General features: G+C 39.1%; 1 protein-coding gene across 1 annotated transcript; it reads left to right on the top strand.

Moving 5' to 3' along the window:
* The first annotated feature begins 818 nt into the window (after positions 1-818).
* LOC144658481 (uncharacterized) lies at positions 819-19,829 on the top strand. Its single transcript, XM_078518902.1, has 14 exons — positions 819-936; positions 3,115-3,540; positions 6,666-6,755; positions 8,559-8,634; positions 8,920-8,983; positions 9,459-9,543; positions 9,683-9,759; positions 11,305-11,341; positions 13,492-13,555; positions 14,869-14,979; positions 17,210-17,233; positions 17,851-17,965; positions 18,711-18,803; positions 19,253-19,829. Exons 2-14 carry the CDS (start codon positions 3,158-3,160, stop codon positions 19,381-19,383), a joined length of 1,350 nt encoding a protein of 449 aa, XP_078375028.1. The 5' UTR covers positions 819-936; positions 3,115-3,157; the 3' UTR covers positions 19,384-19,829.
* The last annotated feature ends 1,273 nt before the right edge of the window (positions 19,830-21,102 follow it).

Here is a 21,102-nt window from a genome sequence, read left to right as displayed (position 1 = left end):
AAACGAAAAACAAGGATATATTAAAGGCGCCACAGCGAAAACTTTTTTTGGGCAAAAAAGATAAAAAAAGTTGATCTATCTAGTCAAGATTAGTTAACTTACTGCGTTTAAATTTCATAAAGAGTTCAACATTTTTGTTCTAACTACAACGTGAACATAATTATTTTAAAATCAGCTGCCCAGCCAATTGAAACAACCCGCGATTAGCGGTTATTCCACGGTGGCGATTAAATTTCTTATTCCTGTACCCTCGATTAACTATCCTTCGATTACACCTTCGTCAGATCTTACTGATGTGCCATTTCACTGACAGCAGTTAGTGAGCTACGGTTTCTACTTTTCTAGCTTTTTCTCCACTGCCGGTTTTTTTTTTTTTTTTTTTGTGGGGGGGGGGGGGGTGAAACATAATTCCTCCGTTTCGCGCTTGCGAACAGCGGCTAGGCATGAATAGATTGTGCTAATAAATTCAGGAAAAGTTGCTTCACAATATACCCAAAAGTTGCTCTTAAGTTGCTCAAATATCAAAAAGTTGCCACCAAAATTTAGAAAAGTTGCTTGCTCTCTAGAGTGAATTTTGCGATTTTTAGAAAATTGCCTAACTGCGGCCCATCAAGCAAGCAAGCAAGCAATTAAGAAAGCAATTAAGCAAGCAAGCAAGCAAGTAAGCAAGAAAGAAAGAAAGAAAGAAAGAAAGAAAGAAAGAAAGAAAGAAAGAAAGAAAGAAAGAAAGAAAGAAAGAAAGAAAGAAAGAAAGAAAGAAAGAAAGAAAGAAAGAAAGGGATTTATACGGCGCAACAGGGGCCTGGGTGCAATCCTTAAACTGACCAGAATGCAACGCGCCTTAAAAAAAAGATGGCTGCTGAACTCCATAGTTTGGTCTCGTCACGAAGTAGACTAGGTTAGGTTAGGCGTACATCTTTATAATGTTGGAGTGAGGTAAGCTTATTACTGCGTTTCTATTATTTACACTCTTCGGTCTGATCACAGTGAGGGTTCTGTCAGCCATCAAACAAGTAAGCTTAAGCTTATAAGGACGTTCGCGCCAAAATTTTCTACTCGATAGACTTTTGTTTATTTTTAATTACTGCGGCCAGATAAAGTGTCAGAAATGCAAAACACAAAGTTGCGATCACCAACTTCGTTTCAGAGATAAAGCGTGTGAGAAATTACCCTGATTTTTGAAATTGGAGGGCATCTGTTACGTAAATAGAGCGCTTTGGTTAAGAATTTGTGTTTCTACCTCTGCCATAAAGATGTTGGCAAAAGCGACTGCCATTTTGGTTATTATTCCTTGTGTTGATATCCTTTTTGTGAGACTTTACTCTGGAAAAAGGCATTTAAAACTGTCGTACGGCAAAACGAAAATCTCAAAACATGAAATTCAAACATCAGTGTGACAATAAAAACAAACTCCCACTCCATGTATTTTTTTTAAAAATTTTTTTGCAAAACATAGATCTATATTAACAAAAGTAATCTGTTAAGAAAAAAGGAGGGCCTAAAAAAGGGGTCACCCACCATTTAAGAAAGCAAACTGCAAGCGAAGTGAGCAGAACAGCCACCCACCCTATGTCCTTAGAACGTTTTTCAGCACGTGGGCTCAATATATGGCATGGCATGACGTTGCAACATTGAATTACTTGCACATGTAGTGAGGATGTGCATGCATAAACAATAAGCGCGAACGTCCTTAAGATAACATACATATTGGTAGCCTAGTTTTAAGTTCCGAAAGTACTCCAAAGTAGCAACCCTCACCCAGGGACCCTCGTCAGAATCAGGTCTCTTTACACGACCCTAAGCTGGCAACTAGCCCGGGTCTGCTTGGCAAGTTAAGTGTAAAAAAAAATGTTTACATGAACTCGAGTTGCCTGGTTGTATCAAAGTTCTGTTCTGTACCACAATGCTGACCCAAGTCAGCTTGTTGTCACCAAAAACTGGAAATGGTAGCTATAAAGAAAAAAAAAATACCACTTTTTTAACAAATCTTTGTCTCACTGAACGGTAGTGGTTTATAAAGAAAGGAGAAAGCAAACAAATGTGGCTATTTTGTCAAAATGTCACCCTGGGCTGGCTTTTCGTGGACTATTTACATGGTTGACTAGACTGGTCAACACACATTGCAAAAAGGGTTACTTGGCAATGCAATTACTTTTTTAATTACTTCAAATAATAATATAGTCAAATTAATTAATTAATTGTATATAATTATTAATTGAAATAAGGCTTGTATAAAGCAAACATTAGGGCAGCTTGTATGTTAAAGTTTGTTGTACTGGTTAATCGATTATTTCCAATTGTTTCTGTAAGTAAAGTTCTGTTTAAGATCGTTTTGGAACGTTAAAGTACACATGATCTTCAGGAGCTTCACAGTGGTGAAATTTCATACAGTAGTTAGGCAATCAAGCTAGTTCAAGTAGGCAGCGACATGAAGCATTGCTTGTAAAATGTCATTGCAAAGGAATCAGTGACCATAATCAGTGGAATGGCGGATTGATGGAATGGCACTAATTTTCACACTGGTTTTCTTGCGGTTAGCTTGACCTCACTTTGCTTGTACGTGGTTAGCTTTTATTTCTTGGTTAGGGCAACATTTACATGTAGTATTGTCCTAATCAACAAAAAAAAAAGAAAGCAAGCCATGGGGGTGAAGCTAACTGCAAGCAAACCAGGGTGAAGCTAAACACAAGCAACAGGGGTGAAGCTAGCCACTGGCAAACTAATGCCATTCTGTCATAACTACCATTCCGCAGAACAGGTTCACCTATTACAAGGGCCTTATCCATATACATCTCTATTGTAAAAAAAAAAAAGAATCAAAAGCAAACTAAAAACAAAAATAGAACAAAAACAAACTACAGTCAACTCTCTCTTAACGGACACCTCTATAAGACGGACACCTCTTTAAGACGGACACCTGGTGTTGGCCCCGTCCCTGTCGTTTTTCAGTCATTTTACTGCAACTAAACTCCCTATAAGACGGACACCTCTCTAACACGGACAGTTTAAGCCGTTCCCGACGGTGTCCGTTTTAAAGAGAGTTGCCTGTAAACATCTTTATTATTATGTCTTGATTTATCCTATTCTTTGATTTTGTTTCCAATTTCATGTTAGACTGAACAGGATTAGAAACACTCCTGACTCCATTTACTCAGAAATGGGTAACAAACAGAGTGGTAGAAGACGGGAAAGTCAATTGGTACGTCCACAATTTGCATCATCCATCAATCCTTTACTTCCACCAGAAGCTATTGTCAGACTCACTGACTGCTTGAACAGACTACCTATTGCTCTTGACAAAAGTGTTCGGGATGAAGTGATACGTCGTGTAGAACTGAAAGAGACAGAGGATGCCCCAGAAATTCTACTTAGGAAAGGCCAAGAGGCATCTGGAATTCATGTGCTGGTGTCAGGGAATGTAACTGTTTTCAGTGAAAACCAGAAGTTTGTCTTGAGGGAAATTCAAGTGGGTGATTGCTTTGGGGAGGTTTCTGTGCTGTATAATATGAAGTGCACAGCTGATGTGTGGTCATCTAACAGGTACATAATTATGTGCATGTCGGTTCTAGTCGTAGGCTCATTGGTCTCTAGGTTTAATCCTTCTGGCAGCATTTCATCAGGTTTCCCTAACTGAGGTGAAGTTACTTATTTGTTGAAGGTTGTGAAAATTGTTATCCGTCCTACCCAATTTTCCAGGATAAATGAGCAAAGTTTGAAAAGTCTGCCTGACATTTTATATTAAGAACAAAACCTTGTGCATGTGTATAACCCTGAAAACTTTCCTCTTCAACAGATTAATTGCACTAAGTCTGTGTCCGAGCCAAGTGGCCCATACAGCCAGAGCTTTTCCCGGTTTCTACAGCATTAAGCGACTAGGAGTATTGCTACCCCCCCCCCCCCCCGATGGGTTGCTAGTCCATCGCAGCCCTGGTTACCCCCCAGCAGTAAATTCGCCGGTACCCATTCATACTCCTGGGTAGAAAAAGGCACTATTAAAAGAGTAAAGTTTCTTGCCCAAGAACATAGCGCAGCGCCCCAGCCAGGCCTCATACCTCGACTCAGAGTCGAGCGCGCTATCCATTAGACCACCATGCCTCCCATGGATACATTGCGCTAGTACAGTAATTTTAATACAGTCGAAGCTCTCTTAACGGACACTCTCGTAAGCGGACAGCTCTACTTACGGCCGCCTTGTTTGAAACCCCGTTTTAACTCCCATACAAACTCTGTATTTTTACATTCTCGTAAGCGGACATTCCCGTAAGCGGCCGCGGACACTTTCAGATATTACGAATTTGACTTTTCTTTGTTTTTAAGCTCCCGTAAGCGGACACCCAAAAAAAAAAAAACAAACAACCTCTGTATCTTGTTTTTTCTTATTAACTTTACATCGCTGTTCGTCAATGATTTTACAGTGATAACAGAACCATATTTCAGTGTTTGTTTTGTCGTCATCCACGTCCGGTTTCATTTTAAAACAACCTGGCTGAAGTTGTCTGCCAATTCACTGCCAATTCGCAATCTGCCAATTCGACCGGTTGAAATTGTCTGCCAATTCGAAGTAAGCATCGAGAGAAGAAACTATACATTAGGAACAGTTAAATAACATTACCAATTGACCAGAAACATCTTTTACGTACATTTGAAGCCTCTAACTTTGCGGCAAACTCTCTCTGAAAGCTTATACAAGACGCCTCATATCTGCTCTGTTTCGGAGTTAATAATTTTTTACTTGGCTTTTCAAACTTGGAATGTTTAGCATCATTTTAAAGCTTACCGTCTCAACCGTTCATCTCAATGCTTTCTATACGCATCTCAACGCAATAAATGGTGAAAAACACTCGCGAAAACCGTGTATTTATCAATTCACACACTCTACATGGCATTTCCGGAAGTCAATAACTTATTACGTGACATTTCAGTCGTCAACTGCGTGATATATTTTTAAAGCTTACCGTCTCCACAGTTCATCTCAATGTGTTCTATACCCATTTCAACGCAATTAAATGTCGAAAAACACTCGCGAAAACCATGTAGCTATTAATATTAACTGTCACGGGATTAGTTATTGAATTCCGGTAAGGTTATGTAGAGTGCAGGACTTAATAGCTACACGGTTTTCGCGACAATTTACCGACATCTATTGCGTTGAGATGGGTATAGAACACATTGAGATGAACTGAGTAGACGGTAAGCTTTAAAAATATGTAACGCAGTTGAAGATTGAAAGGTCACGTGATAAGTTATTGACTTCCGGTAAGGCCATGTAGAGTGTATGAATTAAAAGCTCAATGGTTTTCGCGAGTGTTTTTCGACATTTGTTGCGTTGAGATGGGTATAGAACACATTGAGATGAACTGTGGAGACGGTAAGCTTTAAAAATATATCACGCAGTTGACGATTGAAATGTCACGTGATAAGTTATTTACTTCCGGTAAGGCCATGTACACTGTATGAATTAATGAATACACGGTTTTCGCGAGTGTTTTTCGACATTTAATTGCGTTGAGATGGATATAGAACTTATTGAGATGAACTATGAAGACGGTAAGCTTTAAAAATATATGACGCAGTTGACGATTGAAATGTCACGTGATAAGTTATTCAATTCCGGTAAGGCCATGTACAGTGTATGAATTAATGAATACACGGTTTTCGTGAGTGTTTTTCGCCATCTATTGCGTTGAGATGGGTAAGGAACACATTGAGATGAACTGTGGAGACGGTAAGCTTTAAAAATATATCACACAGTTGAAGATTGAAAGGTCACGTGATAAGTTATTGACTTCCGGAAAGGCCATGTACACTGTATGAATTAATGAGTACACGGTTTTCGCGAGTGTTTTTCGACATTTAATTGCGTTGAGATGGGTATAGAACACATTGAGATGAACTGTGGAGACGGTAAGCTTTAAAAATATATCACGCAGTTGACGATTGAAATGTCACGTGATAAGTTATTGACTTCCGGAAATGCCATGTAGAGTGCGTGAATTAATAAATACACGGTTTTCGCGAGTGTTCTCGCCATCTATTGCGTTGAGATGGGTATAGAAAACATTGAGATGAACTGTTGAGACGGTAAGCTTTAAAATGATGCTAAATATTCCAAGTTTGAAAAGCCAAGTAAAAAATCATTAACACCGAAACAGAGCAGATATGAGGCGTCTTGTATAAGAGTTCGGAGAGAGTTTGCCGCAAATTTAAAGGTTTCAAATGTACGTAAAAGATGTTTTTGGTCAATTGGTAATGTTATTTAACTGTTCCTAATGTATAGTTTCTTCTTTCGATGCTTACTTCGAATTGGCAGACAATTTCAACCGGTCGAATTGGCAGTGAATTGGCAGACAACTTCAGCCAGGTTTTAAAACACCACTTGTTAGCTAGGCAAGCTCCCGTAAGCGGCCATCTATTCCCTTCACCTCTAGTGGCCGCTTACGAGAACCATTCTCGTAAGCGGCCAGCTCCAGTTACGGACACTTTTTTCGCGTCCCGAGGGTGTCCGCTTACGAGAGCTTCGACTGTAAAACTACAATTGTATAAAATAAATATGCCTTAATTTGGCAAGTCACTTTTCAATGTCATGCATGATAATGGCAATAGTAACAAATTTTAAAATATTTTTAAAATGTGTTGTACAATTACCGGTATTATATTTTAACAAGGTGTGTGATATTACTTCTGAAGACCTCTGATGCTCGCCAGCTGCTCACGTTTCCCAGTGAGATAACTCTACTGCAGTGGTTTCAACAAAGGTTGGTGAAAATACTGTGTTAACTTCATACAGAATTGTTCTGCAGCAATTTCAAGTTACCTTATTTATTGTTACTTATTTTTGTGGGAACTTAATTTCGTGAAAATGGAACAGGCATATTTCGTAGGACTTTAATTAAGTGATTTGGCCAAAAAATACATTAAATATAAAACTAAATTTCGCGAAAAATTGTCAAAATTTACTTGTCTGCATTAACAAACAGTAAGTCTTCTTTTCCACAGCAATAGTTTCCAATGACACTGAACAAAACCATAAAACATTTAATGAAACTTAAAAAATTTGGACGCTGTTCCTTTGTAACAAAGTAGAGCGAGTTTGAAGACTGAACCAAGGTAATCATGTACTAGGAAACTCACTATAACGTTTAATCAATAATAATATAGAACGGTATTAAACTTTGCGTCGTTATTTTCGCGATCGAACGTTTTTGTCACGGGTCTTTAATTTTGCTTTTTTTTTTCGAGAATCACTAAAATTAAGTTCCGCGAAAATAAGTAACAATAAGGAATTGTCATTTCTTCTTTCTTTTTTAACATGTTTTGTATTACCCCATCTAAGTTGTGTGGAGACTGAAGCCACAGTGACCTTATGGTTAGTGTCCTGGACCCTGGATTGAGCAGTCGGTTCAAGTCCTGCCTGGGGTCACTGCATTGTGTTCTTGGGAAAGACACTTCACTATAATTATAGTGCCTCTCACCACCCAGGTCAGGGTTAGTACGGGTCATGGAAAACCAGGAAAGTCATGGAATTTTAAAATTTCATTTTCCAGGCCTGGAAAGTCATGGAATTTAAGTGTGGATCATGGAAAGTCATGGAAAATTGTATTGATTGTACAAAAAAACACTTATTAATAATTAAATTTGTGAAGAAAAGGGTAAGAAGGTTCCAGAAATCAAGATAATTTTTGAAAATCCAGGAAAAATGGTAAAATTTAGGTCATAAAAAACTTTGAAAGTCATGGAAAAGGTCATGGGAAGTCATGGAATTTCAAAAGCTCAAAAGAGTATGAACCCCGCAGGTGTACATGTATATGTTGTGGTTTAATTTTTTCTTTGGTTTAAAATTTTTCAAACCAGTTTGATTTTTATTTTTCATTGTCTTATGTTCATTAACATAATCTGAAACAAAGGGAAATAAAAATCAAACTGGTTTGAAAAATTTTAAACCAAAGAAAAAATTAAACCACAACATATACATGTAAATGGGTACCAGCAAACTGTCTAAGTAATGCTTGGCATAACTCGTATCTGTGATGGACTAGCATCCCATCGAAGGGGAAGAAGAAATGCTCACTCAGTGCTACAGAAACCAAAATAAGCTCTGGCCTGATGTGCCTCTACTGGCTCAAAATCAGACTTAAACTTACCTATCTGAATTCAGGGTTAGTAGGTGAAATAATTTATTTCTTGTAAACACTGCCAGAAATTTGATGTGGCCAAATTTAAAATATTAGTTTTCATAGCTTCTGTTCCCAGGCTAATAAGTACTGATAAAGCACTTGAATTATGTTGACAGACATTCAGTCAAAGTTTATGCTCCATGGTCTGAAACATTTAAGATTCTGTTTGCAGCATTAATTCAGGGCACTTTCTTCTTCTTCTTGATTATCATTTTCTTTAGTCTGCTCAATTAATCACACACTTGTCATTTGCTGCATGGGATGCTTAAGTTTGTTTACTGTATGGTAGCTTCAGTGTCAGTGACTGCAATAAAGAAAAGTTGTTCTGTCAGTAGCAGATGTTATAAATGATATTTCCTCCAATGTTTTCAATGTCAATTGTAGGAGATACCTTGACACCAGTAAACTGTTTGACAACCAACAGCTGTCAAAGGAGATTGCTATAGATGTGTTACAAAAGGTTGGTAGACACACATCGTAACTACACTGTGTTTGCCATAGTTACTCAGGGACGGCGGGGCTGGGGGGGGGGGGGGGGTGCTTCAGTCCCCCCAGAATTTCCGAAAAAATAAAGACTTACTAAAAGAAGAGTCTTTTTAGCCCCCCCCCCCCCCACTTCAAGTCACTAGTCAGCCCCCCCACTTGGAAAAATGCTCCGCCGTCCCTGTTACTATTGATCCCAGATGTCTGAGTTGAAATGACACGATTATAATAATTATAAAATTTACTGTTTTCTTCTTCTTAGTCCCCAGTGGTACACAGCTGGAGAAAAGAGTCTTTAGCATCTGTGGTCACCACCATAAAGCCAGGTCAGTTAATTTAAAATTATGTTTTTTAAAAATATAGATATAATGCAGTAGGTATTCTTAGCTTTCTCTGGTGGATGGAGAAGCAAATTTTAATATTAATGTTATTATTTATTTCACACCTTTTTGGTCATAAACTAGGTACGTATTTATTCAATTAAGCGCCCAACCTCGAATAAGCGCCCACTTTGAATAAGCGCCCACCCTGAAGGTAGGAAAAGTTAATACATGTAAGTGCCCAGCCTCCAATAAGCCATCTACTCTGCTGGGATATCCTCTGATTCTTTACTAAGTGATGGTAAAATTGGCCAACTACTTTGATAATAAAGCTGTATGCCTACTGTTACTTCAAAACTTTCTGAACCCCAAACTGCATGTAATTAATTCAGGAAAAAAGAATTTACCAGACAGTTTAACTTAGAAATGCCATGAGGGAAAACTATTATCTTTACTTTTAATTAATTGTAATTTTTTGCAGCAATTATTGTACTGTATCCTACTGACAGCATTATTTTCAAAGAAGGATGGAAGGGACAAGAAATGTTTGTTCTAGTTCATGGACAGTAAGTTATATTTAAATTATACAATAAACAATTGATAAATGTAAGTTTCCCTTTTTTGAAATCCACCCCTCTCCTTTAATTAGCAGTCAGTATGAATGTATGAATTGATCAATGATCAAGTTATTTGCTCTGTATGTAGGGTGAAGTTCTCAACTGGAAATCAGGAGCTTGCTACATTTGATGCTGGAGACAGAGGGTTCTCTTTTGGAGAGGAAGGTACCAGTGGCAATTATTGCCAACGAGTCAGGCCTTCTGGAAGACCAGAAGGCCTGACGAGGCGGCAGAATATAGAGCCGCGAGAAGATTTGTATATGCGAAAAAAATCTCAGAAACACTCCAAATGTCGAGTAATGTAAGTAATGCTATGTAATGTAAGGTAGATCGTGACGACACAATTTCTGATGTTTTTAGCCAATCCGTTCAGCAGGATCTGTTCAGCAGGTGCACACTTTGTTGTAGTTTGGCCAATCAGCGCGCTACTAATTTGTTCAGCACGTACATGATTTATTGGCAACTAAAATTCCCAGACAAGATGTGTCTCAGATAACAAAGAGGTTTCAAATCTGTTCGCTTCAAAAAGCCAATATTCCCAAACTAGAAAAAATACGAAAGAAACTTGAATTAAACTTTGTTTAGAATTTAATTTCATTTAAGATAAAGGCAAGGAATGCATTTCAAAGCTTCAAGATTTCCAGAGCTTCGAAAATTTCGAAGTCATACAAATTTGCATGCATGATTAAGTTAGGTCTGGCTAAGTAAACAACACGGATTTTATCGATCAGAAGAGAGTTTTATTTCGTTTCTTGAATTTATAAAATAAATTCCCTATACTACATTTTTTCCTGGATTGTCCAGCGTTTTTTTCTCGGGAAACAGGGCCTTTAATTTTCCTAAAGCTAAAGCTGGTTGCCTGAAGGCAATATTTGCAGTGTCTCAACAACAACAATTTAACGTGACATTTGAGACATCACGCATTGCCCATGATGAATTATTCTCGGAATAATAAAATAAACTTGTTCCATCTTTGGCCTCAAACTTGTCCGAACAGGCTTTTACCTTTTAAAACCTCAATTTTTTAATACTTATGTGCTGAATGGATTCAACTGCAGTGTGGAAAGTTTGAAATGCTTTGTTTTGGCAAATCTTTGTAAAAGTTTGCTTTTTGTTTCGTAATTTATTTTCCGTGTTCAGTGGCTCATAGCCACTTTGATTAAGACCTATAGGACTTTAAAACAGCGGAAACCTCTCCAAAATAGCGGCATCGGACAACAATGGCTTGAAACTCTCAAATAGCATGAAGTTTACAAGATTTCTCACTAAATCTTCACTACTTTGGTTTTATTTTAGAACTTTTTCCTCATTATTTTAGCTTTCATAAAATCCCATTTTATTTTATAAACATTCAAGCTTTTCAAAGAAAACGCGCAATGTTTATTGATCGACCAAAATCATAAAGTGTCCCGTTGTACTCGTTGGCATTTCTACCGATAGGTATCACTAGTTGATATAAATATTATGCACCTTTTATTTGCTGTTTAGCCTTTTAAGAAAGGTCCAATTTTGTGGAAAGGTGCCTTTAACTAGCTAAACACCCATCAGCAGGCTTTTTCTTTTCATAGTCAATGATATTATTAACAATATTATTTATTACATTTGAAGCTGGAGCATTAGATGCATAATTTATATGTGTTTCAGACCCCCATTGGATAATCAGCCATAATGCCATGCCCACCTTCTTATGATATTATTTTTGCTGTGCAGGTTTCTTTACTGGAACTGAGAGGAGATCCACCGTCAGGTTAGGACAGATGCACAGCATGAAAGAGAATTATTTTAATGGTCATACATGTTTCTCTGATTATAATTGGTGCTAGAAGGATAAACAATCTTTCCCAGTTTCAGTGATAAACTACTTGGTGATCTCTAGTGAATGTTACAGTTAGTCTTGTGACAGTGTTCAATATACAGTATTACCCTGCTATCTTTGATATTTTTTACAGATTCTACCCTGAAAACCTTATCATACAGTACCGCCCGAAACTACTTACCCATTAGCACGCGGTGAAACCTCGTCCTTGCCGCGCGGTTGTGCCGCGAATCCACCGCGGTGCCGCGGAAAGCTCAACCTCGTCTTGGACGAACGTGACCGAACGCCGCGGTAAGCAAGACGCAGTATACCGCGGCGAAGAAACAATAGCTACTGATAGGGATTGTCAAGCCATTGTTTTCAGAACTTTTAATTCCCTCAAGTCGTGAAAGTAATTCATTCAAGTTTCACAATCCTTCGACGGAACTACTTCTCAACTACGGATACAGTACTTACCGCTCAGACCAAAACTTTATCTTGCAAAAAGTGATAAAATGTTCACAACGTCATAGAAACTTCGATAAAACACCTTTTCTTCTACTAACTATGTTCATATTGATAGTTTCAGTGTATTTTGACCGTTTTAATAACCGATTTATGCCAAATAGAACCAGAGATATTATTCCGATAATTGCCGTGACGCTAAAATGTTTACAATCGATAATCAGCCAGACAAGCTGCCGGCGCTCGCCAGAGCGAAACTTGAACTTGCAAAAATGTTCACGACTTCATAGAACATAAATTCTACCTACAGAAATCATTTCGCCGTTTATATCATCGAATAAGGCCGGACAGAACTAGAGATATCATTATTTTCGCTACTTAACTTGCCGTGACTCTACAAAACCCGGGTACATAACAATAGACATTTCAGCAAACGTGACTCGCCGGCGAGTTCTAAACACAGAATCTGTATCTTGCAAAAAAGTTAACAAATTTCCAAAACGCATCATAAAGGCGAACGAATATTTTACGTCGCTCGTCGCTTCTGGCGGGACGTGCCGCCGTGTCGTGTGAAAATTATAGCGAAGAAAAAAAAAGTGCTCACACTGAACCACAACAAAACTATTTATTAAAATATTGCTTAAAGACGATGCAACTCATTCATGATAAGCTCCAAGATCAGTCTGCACGCGCAATGGGCAGCATGTCTTCGATCAGACGCATGTTATGTACGACATGAACACGAAACATTTGTTTACTAGCGGCGATGCAGCTCTAACATTATTCTAAAAGAGGTTTTGCTCATTTAAACGTTTAAAGAACTCAAAAGTCACGTTCCGACTATTTGCATTTCTGCTTTGAAGTGGTGGTTTCTTTGAATTTGAGAGATGTGCGATATATCATCGGAGCGTGAAAGCGTGAAATCTTGCCCGTTGTTCTTAATGAACTCTAAACAAAAGGTAAATAAGCCTATTCAACTCTACCGCGTCTTACCGATTACCGCGGTATTGCTTACCGCAAAAAACCCCGGTAAAACCGGCGATTTTTCGCGGCACGCCGCGTCTATGCCGAGGCGAGAACGCAGTATCAACCTGCAGTTTGACCGAGGTATAACCGCGGCAAATGGGTAAGTAGTTTCGGGCGGTACTGTACATCAACATGTATCTGTGTGTTGCACCCTACCATATCTTGTCCCATGATGGTACCTGCCCCTCCTAACCCATTCAGTTTCTCTCAGGGCTCCATAAACACTCTGACCTGTAAGCATTATACTTAAACCAGATGTGATCATTGGATCCATATTATTGCTGTGACTGTAATTGGATTCTTCTTCAAGCTCTATTTTAGATCAGGTATCTTGCACACTCTATTTAAATACTGTGGAGATTCATCTCACCTCACGTCACCTACCCACCCCCCACCCTCCCAAAACATGTAAATGGTAAAGTAACCATTAATAAATGAGTACATGCTTATTAGAAAAGCCGCCTGCTAACACAATAAAGATCACCTGCCATTGTTTTCTGTAGACTTTGACAGCAGACTCTGGGTTTCACCACTTTCAACTACCATCTGATAAAAACCTAGAGCTTGTAGTACAATTATAGGTATATAATGTACATACATGTACTCCACAGGGCGGCTGGGCCATGCCAGGTTATTATGCTACGAGAGGAAAACTTCCATGATGCTGTTAGTCAGGTGTGTATAATTTATTATTTTCATATACCGTATTTATTCGATTAAGCGCCCTGGGCGCTTATTAAATTTTTGGACCTTTAGGGTGGGCGCTTATTCGAGGTGGGCGCTTATTTGAGGCTGGGGGCTTATTAAATTTTCACTATTTTTAGCAAGTAGTACGTTTATTTTGCAAGAAAGCAATGTATTAATAATAACTAAACGTGAAGGTGTACGAAAGCTGAATTTTTAATGTTCATTGAAAGTTTCAGTAAAAAAAGCTTAAAAAAAACTCGGTCTTCGCGATAGTCTCTTAGTAGTACTTAGTCAATTTTAATCTCAACTTTAACAATAGTCAAACTTTCCTCTTGTGCCCTCATTTTAGGGGGGTGGGGTGGGCCCTTATTCGAGGCTGGGCGCTTATTAACTTTTCCTGCCTACAGGGTGGGCGCTTAGTCGAGGTGGGCGCTTATTCGAGGTTGGGCGCTTAATTGAATGAATACGGTATTAAACACTTTGCACTTCATGCAATTATACACAGTGTTATTTTAAGGCCGGCACACACTAGGGGACTAGTTGCAGGGACTAGTCGCAGGGACTTGCTTCGGGGACCAGTCCCATAGTGTGTACTCGTATTTTGCATCAAAAGTCTAGTCGTAGGGACCACATTTTTGGTCCCTGCGACTAGTCCCACAAATTAAGCTGGTTTGATTTCTGGGACTAGTCGCAGGGACCAATAGTCCCACAAATCGGTCAATTTTCTAGTGTGTACACACTAAGGGACAATTCCCTGCGACTAGTCCCCTAGTGTGTGTCTAGCTTTACGGGAGAGTAAGTGCTAGACACAGATCTACAAGCACGTTCAAATTGTTTTATACAAGTTTGTAATCTTGCAGCTTTTTTGCTAAAGATTTTGATTTTATGAGCAGAAAAAACACATGGATCTTTTTGTATCACTGAAAACATTGTTATGCAATAATAAGTTTAATTTTTTAATTACAGTAACTTGGCACTGTTTAAATCAGTAATTATATAAATTGGATTGAGTGGAGTACAGTTCAGGGAAAAATTGCACAATTTATATGATGAGCACAAATCACTTGACTTCTGAGTTGTTTGATCAGCCAAATATGATAATGTTAAAATTGGGCATTCGCATGATCATTGTGTCAATTCCTTGACAAAAAAAAAATAATAGGTTTGTAGAGAAACAATTGATCATAAACAAGATTTTTTTTATTGCATTATTAACACTTACAGATTAAGTTGCTAGAGATCATCAACTACAACAACAACAATAGCAACAACACATTCTTATTACAAGTTTCATTGCACAGTTCACAACAGAGGCAACATTGCTCCAAGAGCTAAGTGTCAAGTGGAAACAACAGGTCAATCAGAGAGATGGCAGGCTGTACTCAAAGTATGGAGGAGCCTTGGATTTGGAGGTTTGATCGTCTTTTTATCTTGTGGATATTGAATAACAATCAATCTGTTCAACCTGTGTTTTGCTAAAGATGACGCAAGTCCACTGAAATGTAGTGAGAGCACATGAGTCCATTAAAAAAAGAAAACAGACTGGTTGGATGATCAAAAAAATGTTCAACACATTCCTGCATTTTTTCTTATTTCTACATCCTTGATCAGGCCAAGTGGCTCATGTCAGAAGAGCTCATTCTGTCTTTTTTGGTATGAAGCAATTCGAGGAGGAGTATTTCTTCATCCCCTTCCCTGGATGGGAATGGGAAGCAGGAGGGCATTTTGCGTGCGCATGCGTGCAACCGCTGTACAAAGACCGCGTGATCTTGGGAATAAAAATGGCGCGGAAGATTCAAACTTTGTTTTTTGTACTGTTTATCGTCACATAATTTAATATAGACGTAAATTTCGCTAAGAAAAAGTGTTTTGTGTGTGGAAAGGCTCTTATAAAGCAGATTTTCTGGCCTGCTTTGGGATCGTTTTTGCAAATAATAGGAAAATATGTGGGACAGGTAGGAAAGCCTTCACCGACAAAAATCAAACAGGCCATAAAAAGAGGAAAACATTTATCCGTGTGCTGGAGTGTGATATATTAGGATCAGAACTTCACATCAAATCAATTGCTATGATACAGGCAGAGTGCGAGCAATGTTATAGCTTGTCGAGAGATTTTTTGCCTAAAGGGACGGCCACCAAAGAAAAGGGTTTTCCCTGAGGAGAAAGACATGTTTGGGTGTTCTGCACATGATAATGCAGCACACTGATGACTCTAAAGGAAAGCCAACTTGCCCTCGACTGGCAAACAGGGTTTTCTGGAACAAGAACTGCAGTTCTTTAAAACACATTTAGGCGACACAGAAGTAAAACAGTCGTTATAACAGAATGAACATCAATGTTAAAGAAATAAACGTTGAATGAAAAATTGAAAATAACATTGTTTATAGTAAAAAATTATTTCTTAAGACATTTTATGCAGCAGTTATTAGAACGTTTCTGAAAAATATATATATCGCTTGTTCGTTTCATGCTATTTTTTGACTGGTGATCAAGGCTAGATTTTGATAAAGGAGCCAAAAATGTATTAATTAACATAGTAAAATGTCAACAAATAGTCTACCAGCAAAGAATTACCATAACACTTTAAAATTAAGACCGATCGCAGTAATTATTTTCTTGTTCAACAGAATAATTGTGGTATCATCGAAATGTGAAGTTATTTTGACCATTGCTCAAGTTTAAGGAAATAATCACAAACGATAGTTTCTCTGTTAGAATAAACCAGCGAGAACGTACGTTAAAGAAAGCTAAAAATTTCCACAATTGACCATTTTTTAACGCTACCTTCGAAGCATTAGACGATAGTTTAAGTACTTCAGGCTCCATATATCATCGGTAGACGCTGGAGATCAAGGCTAGATTTTGAGATTTTTGCATCGTGAGAACGATTAAATTGCAGTTTTATGACAAATCTGAACAAAATCATGACCACTCGCTCAAACCCGGGATACTTGATTATAACATCGTATAGTTAAAACTGCTGTTTTATATTCTAGTACTAAGTAGCCGTAGCGCTTTGTCCGTTTAGATCTTCCGGCTATTAAAAACATGGGCAAGGTATTTAGGTTCTCGACATTCGGTCGCCATTTTGTCCACGTGCAATGTTTAATAAGCATAGCCAAAGTCGATCAGATAAACAGCACGCCGACACCAAACTTTGCTTGTTGTTGTCAGAAGATAAAGCAAGGACTCTTAGTATCTTATACAGCAAATAAAATTTAAAATACGTTTTATTTTGAGCTAGAAATTAGGCCATAAATTGTGGAAAATATGTAAACAATCGATAGCAGAACTTCTCTGCCGTGCGCACTTGTCCATATCGACGCATGCGCACGCAAAATGCCCTCCTGCTGGAATGGGATGCTAGTGTATCACAGGGTTGACCCCAACAACACATTTGCTGCTACCTATATACACATGGGTGGAGAGAGGCACTGTAAGAGAAAACTTATTCCCCCCCTCCCCCCCCCCCCCCAGACCACAACACAATGACCCCAGCCAGGGCTCAACCACTGCACCAACCTTAACAAATGACACCCATTAAACTGACAGGGAACGTTTAGCATATTTATGCATTTTAGCTTCGTAACAACGCAGTAATTAATGTTATATAATGTTCCATTTTTTGTTTTTTTTATTCAGATTTTGAGGATGACCTTGAAGCAGGTGAGTAAGAACATAAGAAATGTAACAAAGAATCCCTCATCTCGTATGTCCCTTATCCCTCAGCGCACATATCCCACATCCTTTATCCGTCATCCCACATCCTGTATGCCTCATCTCACATCGAAGCCCACATCATTTATCCCTCATCCCTTATCCTTTATCCCTCATTCTGAACCCCATATAGTATCTCATCCCATATCTCTCATGTTACATCCCTCATCCCTTAGCCCACATCCCTCATCCCATATCCCTCACCCCTTATCCCTCATCCCACATATCCCATACGCCACATCCGCCATCCCTTATCTCACATTCCTCATCCCATATCCTGTATCTTTCACCTCTCATCCATCATTTCTCATCCTTCATGCCTCATCTTATACTCCTTATCCCTCATCCCTTTTTCCTCTTCCTTCACCCTGCATCCCTCCTGCAAAATCCCTCATCTCACACCCAGCACTCCTCACCTTTTAATTCTCCATTTGTCATCTTCCATGCTTCATCCTTCCTCGCTTCTGAAAACCTGTTTTCTTTTTATTTGAGCCACGTACATGTATGTCAGTTTTCTCTAAGTGCAGTATCATGATCATTACTCAAGAATGCGATTTTCTTGACAGACAGAAGAATTCAAAGCTTGTCCACCAGGATTCCTGTACATTCTTGCTCTGTCCATGGTTATCAAAGAGGTGCAAGCTGATAATGTCATGTTGTCAACCAGACAGTACCAAGAAGGTTAGTCTACTTTTTCTTATTATTGGTGTTCTGTGAGCAGTAAATAATAAGCTGTTCATTTGTTTTGGAATCACAGATGCAATGCAAGCAGCATTAAACAAGAGAACAGCTCTCGACATCACTCCCAGGATCTCTACACCCCGTCCCCTTAGAAGAGACCCTGGGAACTACAGCTCGCGGGATGAAAACATTTGGTTGTGTTTTGTTTCATTTTGCAAATTCAACAACACCATTCCATTACGCATGTATGCTGAATCATGTTTGGATATAATTAAATAAATGATCAGGTTGTAAGCGACATCATAAAGTACTCATTATAAGCAACGCAACACAAGTAAACATCTTAGACATTGGCAAGTTCTCAGGGGCGGTTCGAGGCCCGGAAGGGTGCCCCCCCCCCCCCCCTCCTCCGACCTGAGATGACCTGCGACTTTCAAATACAACTGGTATTCTGCGAAGAAATAATATGTGGTTTGTTGGTTCATCTCCCCCCCCCCCCCCCTAAGGAAAATCTTGAATCCCCCCTGTGCCCAGTTGCATAAAGCAACTCAATGTTTTTGCAGCGTCATGGGTTTTCCTTTACTCTTTAGTCCGTCTTTGCCCTATTCATCCGTAATAGCACGGGCCGCGAAAATCCTCTGAAAATAAGGGAATGGTCGCAGAAAATCGCACTTAATCTTAAGTTGCTTTGTGCAACCGGGCCCTGGTTCTTTACTGATACATGTATTTTGCTTTCGGTCTCAAGGCGGTACCCTGTTTGTAGTCCTACAAGGAAGTGCAGAAGTCATGGAAGATAATACGCCCACATCCCTCATAGTGGATCTTAAACAAGTATTTTGTAAGTAACTTACATTAAGAAGCAAGCAATGACACATTTAATCAACCGGGGGAAAATGCGTGAAAAAAGGCTTTGAACACCGGGTTCGAATTCCGTGACCTCCACGATACCGGTGCGATGCTCCACCAACTAAACTATGAAGCCACTGGGAGCCAAGTCATTTTGTGGTGTATTTTCCCCATGAAGGAAAAGTTGACAGAATAAATGAAATTATGCCGCCGTGCTAAACAATTTCATCAATTTTGTCTAACTAACATTCGCCATAAGAGAACGTTTCTATTGATATCTTTAAATGATTAAACGATAATACCATACTTCTGTTAAAATCCGAGGAAAATAATACTAGAATTCCTAAATCCAGCTATATATTCCTCTGTAGGTAGGTTGAGAAATTTTTTCGACTCCTTAAATGGTGGTCAGTTGTTCCTAATCCTTTTCATCCCCTGTAGGGAAGAATGACAGCATGCCTGACCGGGGCTGGGTGAAGGCAACAGAATTGTGCGTCGCAGCCTTTTTCCCTGAGGAGGCAGTGAGAGAAGCAGAGAACACATTCCCGGATGTTGTCTTGCCAAGACCCTGAGCGAACACGCCATTGTTTCAACCGATAGCGACAGCGTTCTCCATCGTCAGACCGCCCGGCTCCTGGCGGTGTGGAACATAGGACGAACTCTACCAGTGTCGGTGACTGCCACCGATTCGAAATCCAAGAAGATCGGATTTTATAGTGGGTGGGTTATCACCCCCCCCCCCCCCTGCTCACCCCAAACCTGGAGGACCCGTCCAGCTATCCTTACGAGTACCGTCTTCGTGTCCGTAGCCTTCCAGTTGCAAAGAACAGGAAGATGCGGTTCTATTTTACTGATAACTCGGCTCAGTGCTGTTTCTATCGTGGTTCCACGTCTCCTCTGCGTTATGCAATTCTGAGTCAGTGCCCGGCGGGAATCAAACCTTAGTGTTGTAGCTTGAACGATACATGATAAAAATGGATTTTGAGGAACAAGAACATTAAAGTACAACTGCAGCTGCGCTTTGTGTTCCACTTTTCTAAAGAACTCAAACTGGAACATTTTATGCAGTTTAAAATTTCTTTTCTTATTGCACTACTGTTTTGGTAAAAAGAGGGGGGTGAATAGGGGTATGCAAATCCGCCGATCCGTCACAATTTAGGGACTGGTCAATAAGTACAGGGGGGGGGGGGGGTGGGCCGGAGCAGAAAGGGGGTGGGTCATCAGTTTTTGAGCCCTTGAAAAGGGGTGGGTTATGTAATTTTGATCTACATGTAGGGGGTGGGTCATCTTATTTATTCACTTACTTTTAACTGTTATAGTTCCAAGAAAAGTTGTATTCATCAGTATATAAAATTGATAAATTTCTCCATGTAAGCAGTTTTAAATGAATTTCTAGCGATTTCAAAAGGCCCAAATATAAAATTTTCCCGGGGGAGCATACCCCCTGACCCCCCTAGATGGCTTGTAATCATATCATTAGTTTTACCTGACTCTCTTCAACCTGCATAGATTCACGCTGCGCTTTAGGCCTTTAAATACCAGTAAACTCTTATTACACAACTAAGGTGGTCCGAGGGCTAATAACTAAATCAGTCAATCAGATTACTTAATTTCCGGTCCCACAAGGGCCGATATTTTCCAAGTATCGGACCGGGTTTTGTCCCGGATGATCCCGCGCTAATTCCCTCACGATTTAGCGCAAGATTTTTGCTAGATTTTTTTGCAAGATTTTTTCGGAGTTTTTATTGCTTTGAAAATGAAATGACCTTAAACACAGAAATAAATAGCGAGCGTAAAAGTTCTGCCGCACATTGTTTTCCACGACATCTAACGGGTAGCAATTCCCACTACACAAAGTTTCTAGTCGTGTAATAAATCTTTTATTAACCAAGCTTGCTCGGGACCGTACTGTCAAGACCTCAGGCTAATATTCGCCCAGTACGGCCCTCGCGCGTGGTTAATAAGATATATTTCTCAAACAATTTGCAAATATGAATGATGGACAGTGGTTGTATTTTATTTATGTTATTAATTTCTGTATAAAAATATGAACTCTTCAATATATAATTGATTATGAATTAATATCATATACTGATTCAGTTTTTTGCATATGTTTGTGTCTAAATTTCCCCATGGACTTTACACACAAATATGTGGAAAACTTACAAAAGGCTAGTATGAGAAGTGATAAATTCATCCTTCTTTGGTGTGTCAAGAAATGGAAAAAAGACGTACATGGAACAGCAGTGTTCATCAGGGAAAATGTCTATGTAGGGAATTTCACTTAAAAA

The sequence above is a fragment of the Oculina patagonica genome, chromosome 6 (genome assembly GCF_052425735.1).
Source record: "Oculina patagonica isolate OP01 chromosome 6, crgOcupat, whole genome shotgun sequence".
Taxonomy (NCBI): domain Eukaryota; kingdom Metazoa; phylum Cnidaria; class Anthozoa; order Scleractinia; family Oculinidae; genus Oculina; species Oculina patagonica.
Note: the sequence above shows the minus strand (reverse complement) of the source record. Positions and strands in the feature narration are given on the sequence as shown.

What these genes read in the sequence shown, in the direction of transcription:
- LOC144658481 (XM_078518902.1), top strand. Translation starts at nt 3,158, where the DNA reads ATGGGTAACAAACAGAGTGGTAGAAGACGGGAAAGTCAATTGGTACGT. An exon ending in TTTGTTCTAGTTCATGGACA is followed by an intron (nt 9,544 to 9,682) that starts GTAAGTTATATT and finishes CTCTGTATGTAG; the next exon opens with GGTGAAGTTCTCAACTGGAA. An exon ending in TCCATGATGCTGTTAGTCAG is followed by an intron (nt 13,556 to 14,868) that starts GTGTGTATAATT and finishes TTCATTGCACAG; the next exon opens with TTCACAACAGAGGCAACATT.